General features: G+C 46.1%; 1 protein-coding gene across 2 annotated transcripts in view; it reads left to right on the top strand.

Moving 5' to 3' along the window:
• Positions 1-6,927: 6,927 nt before the first annotated feature.
• The window catches only part of AGAP2 (ArfGAP with GTPase domain, ankyrin repeat and PH domain 2), a 1,117,996-nt gene continuing 1,115,996 nt past the window's right edge, over positions 6,928-8,927 (top strand). For both annotated transcript variants that reach the window (XM_078688707.1, XM_078688698.1), the window contains exon 1: positions 6,928-7,300. In XM_078688707.1, the coding sequence (XP_078544833.1) occupies positions 7,141-7,300 (160 nt within the window). In that variant the 5' untranslated portion in view covers positions 6,928-7,140. The remainder of the gene's footprint in view (positions 7,301-8,927) is intronic.

Here is an 8,927-nt window from a genome sequence, read left to right as displayed (position 1 = left end):
CAGGAGTACAGGTACCAAACTATGATAGCAGGCGCATTGCCCGGAGGCATCAGGGCGCTTTACAGGAGTACAGGTACCAAACTATGATAACAGGCACATGGACGGAGGCAACAGAGCGCTTTACAAGAGGACAGGTACCAAACAATTATAGCAGGCACATGGACGGAAGCATCAGAGCGCTTTACAGGAGTACAGGTACCAAACTATGATAGCAGGCGCATGGCCCGGAGGCATCAGGGCGTTTTACAGGAGTACAGGTACCAAACTATGATAGCAGGCGCATGGCCCGGAGGCATCAGGGCGCTTTACAAGAGGACAGGTACCAAACAATTATAGCAGGCACATGGTCAATGGCATCAAAGCACTTTACAGGAGTACAGGTACCAAACAATTATAACAGGCACATGGACGGAAGCATCAGAGCGCTTTACAGGAGTACAGGTACCAAACTATGATAACAGGCACATGGACGGAGGCAACAGAGCGCTTTACAAGAGGACAGGTACCAAACAATTATAGCAGGCACATGGTCAATGGCATCAAAGCACTTTACAGGAGTACAGGTACCAAACAATTATAACAGGCACATGGACGGAAGCATCAGAGCGCTTTACAGGAGTACAGGTACCAAACTATGATAACAGGCACATGGACGGAGGCAACAGAGCGCTTTACATGAGTAGAGGTGCCAAACTATGATAGCAGGCGCATGGACTGAGGCAGCAGAGCGCTTTACAGGAGTACAGGTACCAAACTATGATAGCAGGCGCATGGACGGAGGCAACAGAGCGCTTTACAGGAGTACAGGTACCAAACTATGATAGCAGAGTGACTAGGGAGTGCAGAGTTACTAGGGAGTGCTAGGGAGTGCAGAGTGACTGCAAAGTGACTGCAGAGTGACTAGGGAGTGCAGAGTGACTGCAAAGTGACTGCAGAGTGACTAGGGAGTGCAGAGTTACTAGGGAGTGCAGAGTTACTAGGGAGTGCAGAGTGCTAGGGAGTGCAGAGTGCTAGGGAGTGCAGAGTGCTAGGGAGTGCAGAGTGCTAGGGAGTGCAGAGTGACTAGGGAGTGCTAGGGAGTGCAGAGTGCTAGGGAGTGCAGAGTGCTAGGGAGTGCAGAGTGCTAGGGAGTGCAGAGTGCTAGGGAGTGCTAGGGAGTGCAGAGTGCTAGGGAGTGCAGAGTGCTAGGGAGTGCTAGGGAGTGCAGAGCGACTAGGGAGTGCAGAGTGACTAGGGAGTGCAGAGTGACTAGGGAGTGCAGAGTGACTAGGGAGTGCTAGGGAGTGCAGAGTACTAGGGAGTGCAGAGTGACTAGGGAGTGCTAGGGAGTGCAGAGTGACTAGGGAGTACAGGGAGTGCTAGGGAGTGCAGAGTGCTAGGGAGTGCAGAGTGCTAGGGAGTGCAGAGTGACTAGGGAGTGCAGAGTGACTAGGGAGTGCTAGGGAGTGCAGAGTGCTAGGGAGTGCAGAGTGCTAGGGAGTGCAGAGTGACTAGGGAGGGCTAGGGAGTGCAGAGTGACTAGGGAGTGCTATGGAGTGCTAGGGACTGCAGAGTGACTGCAGAGATTAAGCTAATGGCAATGTAAATGACAATGCCATTATTTATCTGTTTTCAAAACCAACACATAAATACAAATTTTGTAATTTACAATGCCAATAGGTCTAACTTTTCCAAAGGCGAAACCATTGCATTGTAAATGCTTGTTTATGTATGTGTTGGTTTTGAAAATAGGAAAATTAATAGCTTTGTCATTTACAATGCCCATAGTTGTAACTTTAGCAATTGTGACACCTATAGCATTTGTAATGCAATATGTGTTGTATTCACGTGACTTAGATGTATTGATATTACAAATAACAATGGCTTTTCATTTTTTAAATAATTAATACTTGAATGAAGTTATTGTAATGTATAATGGCAATAGCTTAAACTTGTGTAAATAACTTTTGTGAAGATTATGTTCAGTGTATTTTATTGTGACGAAAATCCCAAAACAGAAGTGAAATATTAACATCTTTTTGTGACATTTGTTATGAAGCTTGAAAAATTGAGAAAACATATTTGGACCAGTTGTTTTCGAATGGTTGCACAGATTGATGCTGTGGTGGCGCTGAGTGATGTTGTGGTTGCGACGAGTGATGCTGTGGCGTTCAGTGATGCTGTGGTAGCGCATAGTGATGTTGTGGTACCCCTGAGTGATGCTGTGGTGGTGCTGAGTGATGCTGTGGTGATGCGACAGATAGATAGAGTGAGGGCGATAGATAGATAGATAGATTGAGGGTGATAGATAGATAGAGTGAGGGCGATAGATAGATAGATAGATAGATAGATAGATAGATAGATAGATAGATAGATAGATAGATAGATAGATAGATAGAGTGATGCCGATAGATAGAGTGCGATTGATAGACAGATAGAGTGAGGGTGATAGATATATAGACAGATAGATAGAGTGAGGGCGATAGATAGATAGAGTGCCAGGATGTGAATTGATTACCTTTATTACATAACTGCAGATGTTAGCAGCGAGCGTTTAAAACACAGAAAAATCTTGCTGTGAATGCATGTGTGTGTGTGTGTGTGTGTGTGTGTGTGTGTGTGCGTGCATGCATGTGTGTGAAAGAAGTAGCACTAAATTTCACGTGTGTGAGTTGGTCCTGCCAGGATGTGAACTGATGACCTTTATTACATAACTGCAGATGTCAGCAGCGAGCGTTTAAAACACAGAAAAATCTTGCTGTGAATGTATGTGTGTATTTGTGTGTGTGTGCGTGCATGAAAGAATCAGCACTAAATAGCACGCCTGCGAGAGGGCAAAAAAATGACTGATTCTTAAATTAGGCTTTCAATAGGTAGACGTATAGTTGAGCAACACCTGTGATTTTCCGTCTGCCCGCCAACTCTCTAAATCAGGCTGTCATTGACGAAGGTTCTAAAAGCCCAGTTATCCACGTCACCCTCAGTGCATTTGGTCACGTGTTTCAAATACCGCGCGACATGTGACGTCTATCAAGCAATAAATGCCTGAATTAGGCGCAGCAAGGGCTCACAAGGGTCCATTGTTCCTTGCATTGTTGTTATTATTAGCAGTATACGTGGCCGTACAATTATATTTATCGTTAACATTTGTGAAATATATACTTTCATGAATTGCCTTAAAGGGGGTGCTGAAAGATATCATGCAGAATCAATAACATTAATAAATATTGGGCAGCACTCTAGCACAGCCAGGAAGGTGTGCCAAAATCTGGGAGTGCGCCATTTTTTTTTCTGCGGCGTGATACTGTTCAGCGTTTGGCACGCGGGTATGGGTCAGTTCCGTGTCTGGCTGTGCCTGTGTATTTTGGCCACCACGCACACTCACAACACAATTAAAAGGAACTACTATTACCCAATGTAACGGTACTCAATTCATCCACCTTAGAAGCTGGAAGTGTGAGTTGGTCCTGCCAGGATGTGGACTGATGATCTTAATTACATAGCTGCAGATGTCAGCAGCAAGCGTTTAAAACACAGAAAAATCTTGCTGTGAATGTATGTGTGCGTGTGTTTGGGTGCGTGCGTGTGAAAGAGTTAGCAGTAACAAACAATACCACATGTGGACAAGGCTCGGGTGGGCACTGACTGCCAGAGAATTATAGATGGTGATGAACACCAAAGGAGCACCAGCCTGATGTTACTGGCTCTTCCCAGCTCTAACAGCCTGAGATATCCCTTGGCCAAACTTAACCTGGCAGTTGACTGACCTCACCCCTCCACGCCAGCACTCAGATCTTCAGTGTAAACCCAAAGCAACCCTAGCAGCCATTAAAACCGAACGTAAATATAAACTAGGGTGAAGTAGCCAGAACCGGAGAAACCCCTCTTTGGCAGACAAATGAGCAATGAAATATTGTAGCAGGGTGTGCTTCGGTATTTCTTTGTGCATACGAACAACATGTTGCTTTGACTTAATTTATGGGTTCCAGATGCGAAAAGCCTGAAGAAGATTCCCATTGGGGCGCGTGAATTTTATCATCTCATCTTCGTTCTCTCTGCACACCTGATAACTCATTCTCTCCTCCTTCTGTATTCAGCAATGGTGCGGATCAGCGCATGTACCAATAACAGGTCACAGCTCTGTTTACGGCCCAGAGCACTGTGCATCTCTCCGAGCTCATGAACTGTGTCTCTGAATGAAACGCGTTAAAAGTTAGAACTTTTTAGGGCATCCGACCATGACAGGCCCAGCTGCAGCATGTTTATGCCGCTTGCTTCAAAACGACTTTTGGCTTTACTGACACTGCGCGCACGCTGCTCTACTGTGCTTCTGTATTTTTTCAATTCCCAAGCCTGTTATGTTATGTTATGTTATGTTAAATGAATTTCTAGAGCGCGGCTAACACCATTAGGTTTCTTGGAGCCTCATAAATTGCCGTGAATGGCCCTCGGCAGGGAACAAAAAGTAGAATCCTCTCTTGTCTAGCCTGCCCAAAAAAGGTTTTGATTGTTGCTAGGTTTTGATTAATGTTGCTGGAGTCTGTTTTGCTTTTCATTTGTCTCCAAACTGTGCCTGTTACTTCCCCAGGTGCCTTTCCCAGGACAGATTCTCCGAGAATACATGTATTGACTTCTAAAAAAAGAGCAAGGGATTCAAAAGTAGCATGGAAATTTGGTACAGCAAACACATTTATAAATAAAACAAGCATTGGCCACGAGGCCGGGACGCAAATAACAACAACAAAAAACTTGAGTAAAAAAAACCGCGAGTGGTGATGCGCGTGGTGTGCACACGCGTCACCGCAAATGCTACTTTGCCGGCGATCTGCTGGCTATAACGCGCATGCGCGCATACTCTTGTGCGCGTTCTAGCAAGCTGATTGCTGGCAAAGTAGCATTTCTGAGAGCCCCAAAATGTCTCGGCCGAGTCCAGCGCATGCGCTTGATCAGGCCGAGACCTAAAGAACAGATGATGGACAGAATGCTAAAGAAATCAAACATTCACACAAACATTCACACCAGTCCAGATCTGGGTTAAATCCATTGTTCTTTTTGCTTGCCATCTCTCTAATAAAAGAGAGAGGGACCCAACAACCAAAGGGGTGGGATACCACTAAAGACAAATGTCAAGAAAGAATTCCCCTTTGGGCAGTGTTACACAACATGCATACTTACATGGACCGCACTGCATTCACAACAAAAAGATGAACAAAGAGGGAATGTAAAAATATATTCAGAAGAAAGTATACAATTTATTCAGATTCAAAACATGATCCAGCCCTATCATCAATACATTACTAATCAATAAGGAAATATAAATACATTTGACATATACAGATAAAACAGAGAAATGGGAAACACAATAAGGAAGAACAATTCCTATTATGATGAGGGAAATACAATAGTCAATCAAAAATCAACTCTGATTGATGTTTCAGTTGTAGTCAGAGTTGTTGTCTCCACAAACTTAGCGTAATTTCCATCATATATGCTTCGACGCGTTTCAGCGGGCAAGTAAATAAATAGCCAACACCTTCTTCAGGAAAAATTGTTTTGTTCCCACACTAACATGTCATATCATAATTTGTCAAGTTAAAAAGACCTCCAATGTTAAAAACTTTATTTAAACAAACACTTTGTAGGTTTCTACGTTATATTCTCTGGCCCCACGACTCTATATTCAGTGCGTGATCATTCAATAAATGTAAATATAAGTTCTGCAGCTAACAGCACCAGCATCAGCCTGACAAGACGGTAAGAACCGTCACACACGCACGGCTTGAATCATTCCGGCGTCACGGGTTACTTACTTACTCTGGGGCGTGCGCCTCCTATATCAACGGAGGCGCACGCCCCAGATACTCGTTTTCAAGGCTACGCAGACTGCTGGCGGTCCGTTTGCCGTTTGTTCTTAACACACCGTTCCAGTTGTCATGCCATTCCAGTTGGGTCTCGCCATATGCAAATCAGTCATGAACCTGCTCCCCATGGGAACAGTGCAGCCTGAACTGCCAGGTCCTCCATGGACCAGAAACAAGCACCCTGGGAATGGGTTCAGGGTCTCACCCCCTTATCAGCCAGGTTATCTTGAATCCAATGACATTGCGAGCACTTTGCACTTAGGGCGAAAAATGCAAAAAAGAACTGGTGATGGTCACAGGGCACTTGTTTTCGGTCCAGGGAGGACCTGGCCTGGCAGTTCATGCTGGACTGCTCACATGGGGAGCAGGGTCAAGACTGATTTGCATATGGCTGGGTGGGTCCAAACTTGGGTTTGAGAAGCGAGAGAAAAGGTTGGGCGACACAAATTCCAGAGCCCACTCTTATGGACAAAATGCAGTGAAAGGGGGCCTATTTACCCCCACGCTCCTCGTCAACCTTCTAGAGAGAAAGAGCCTGCATCCATTCACAAAATGAGAGCAGATTGATTTGGTTTGGCTGGCCAAGACAATATTCAAATATGCAATCTTCTTGTAAAAGACAGGTTGGTGCCGCCGGCAAAGAACCCACGGAGATTCCTTTCATAATTTGAATAGGCCAGAGAGAGGTCGCATTCTTCGAAGCACACCATGGAGCCACCTGATTTCCCCCAACAAGCTTTCTTACTTCAGAGCCCTGTTATTTAGGACCCATTTCACCAGACGCACAAAGATGACAGAAAGGACTATAGGTTTCGAGAACATGCTGGGCCCTTCTCCAGGTGCCTAAACATCCCGGACGATCAGTGTTTTTGCACAACTGGTGTGTTCTCTGGAGGCTCGGCGCCCCTGGCAAGGGAAGGGGTGAGTGCAACTGGCAAGACAGGTCCTTTTAAAGAGCAGACACATTCCCCCTTGCTGTGTGCACGCACTCCTGGACAGCCGGCCCGCGCCCTGGTGTCACTGTCAGGTAAAGGGAGACGGCAGCGGCGGCGGCAGGTTCCTTGAAACTTGACACTCAGTCAGGAAGTGCGGCGAAGAGACGACAGACAGCTGCACAGAGAGAGATAAGCAGACAATATCATCTCTCTGGGCTCTGGCAGCATCTGAAACTTTCGGGGCCTCGTTCGCGGTGCTTCCGGTTCCTGCCGCCCGGATGGAGAGGTGCGCTCTGGCGGGGCCCAGGGCACAGGCGGGCAGGGCCTGACACCGGGTGTACAGCGATGCTGCCCTCGCCGGCGGGATGAACGCCCAGAAGCAGCAGAGCTCGGCCGCCATCCGAGCCGAGGTGCGGCGCCACGCGGGCCTCAAGGCGCATCTCAGCAGGCTCTTCCGGCTGGTGGAGCGGGTGGGGGACCCGCAGCTCAAGGTGGCCCTGAAGAGCTCGCTGGTCGGCGTGCGAGGTGAGTGCACCTGCTGCGGCGCGGGGAGTGGCAGCTCTCACAGGGACATGGATGTGCGGCCGGTCCTGCCTTTGTTGCCTGCATCACTTAATGTACTGTTTGTAATCCTGTCCTCACCATTCCCCGGTGGCTCTATGGCACAGACTTGGCTTTTGAACTTATCACCCTGCAGTGGGTACTTGTAAGAGGTTCAGGATCACAGACTTGGCTTTTGAACTTCTATCACCCTGCAGTGGGTACTTGTAAGAGGTTCAGTATCACAGACTTGGCTTTTGAACTTATATCACCTTGCAGTGGGTACTTGTAAGAGGTTCAGGATCACAGACTTGGCTTTTGAACTTATATCACCCTGCAGTGGGTACTTGTAAGAGGTTCAGTATCACAGACTTGGCTTTTGAACTTCTATCACCCTGCAGTGGGTACTTGTAAGAGGTTCAGTATCACAGACTTGGTTTTTTAACATATATCACCCTGCAGTGGGTACTTTTAAGAGGTTCAGTATCACAGACTTGGCTTTTTAACATATATCACCCTGCAGTAGGTACTTGTAAGAGAAGAGGTTCAGTATCACAGGCTTGACTTTTTAACTTATATCAACCTGCAGTGGGTACTTGCAAGAGGTTCAGTATCACAGACTTGGCTTTTGAACTTATATCACCTTGCAGTGGGTACTTGTAAGAGGTTCAGGATCACAGACTTGGCTTTTGAACTTATATCACCCTGCAGTGGGTACTTGTAAGAGGTTCAGTATCACAGACTTGGCTTTTGAACTTATATCACCCTGCAGTAGGTACTTGTAAGAGGTTCAGTATCACAGACTTGGCTTTTGAACTTATATCACCCTGCAGTGGGTACTTGTAAGAGGTTCAGTATCACAGACTTGGCTTTTGAACTTATATCACCCTGCAGTAGGTACTTGTAAGAGGTTCAGTATCACAGACTTGACTTTTGAACTTATATCATCACCCTGCAGTAGGTACTTGTAAGAGGTTCAGTATCACAGATTCGACATTTAACTTCTATCACCCTGCAGTGGGTACTCGTAAGACGTTCAGTATCACAGACTTGACTTTTTAACTTATATCACCCTGCAGTGGGTACTTGTAAGAGGTTCAGGATCACAGACTTGGCTTTTGAACTTATATCACCCTGCAGTGGGTACTTGTAAGAGGTTCAGGATCACAGACTTGGCTTTTGAACTTATATCACCCTGCAGTGGGTACTCGTAAGACGTTCAGTATCACAGACTTGACTTTTTAACTTCTATCACCCTGCAGTGGGTACTTGTAAGAGGTTCGGTATCACATACTTGGCTTTTGAACTTATATCACCTTGCAGTGGGTACTTGTAAGAGGTTCAGTATCACAGACTTGACTTTTTAACTTATATCATCACCCTGCAGTAGGTACTTGTAAGAGGTTCGGTATCACATACTTGGCTTTTGAACTTATATCACCTTGCAGTGGGTACTTGTAAGAGGTTCAGTATCACAGACTTGACTTTTTAACTTATATCATCACCCTGCAGTAGGTACTTGTAAGAGGTTCGGTATCACATACTTGGCTTTTGAACTTATATCACCTTGCAGTGGGTACTCGTAAGACGTTCAGTATCACAGACTTGACTT

This window comes from Lissotriton helveticus, chromosome 1_1 (assembly GCF_964261635.1).
Source record: "Lissotriton helveticus chromosome 1_1, aLisHel1.1, whole genome shotgun sequence".
NCBI classification, from domain to species: Eukaryota; Metazoa; Chordata; class Amphibia; order Caudata; family Salamandridae; genus Lissotriton; species Lissotriton helveticus.
The sequence above is the reverse complement of the archived record's forward strand: the minus strand, read 5'-3'. Positions and strand labels throughout refer to the sequence as shown.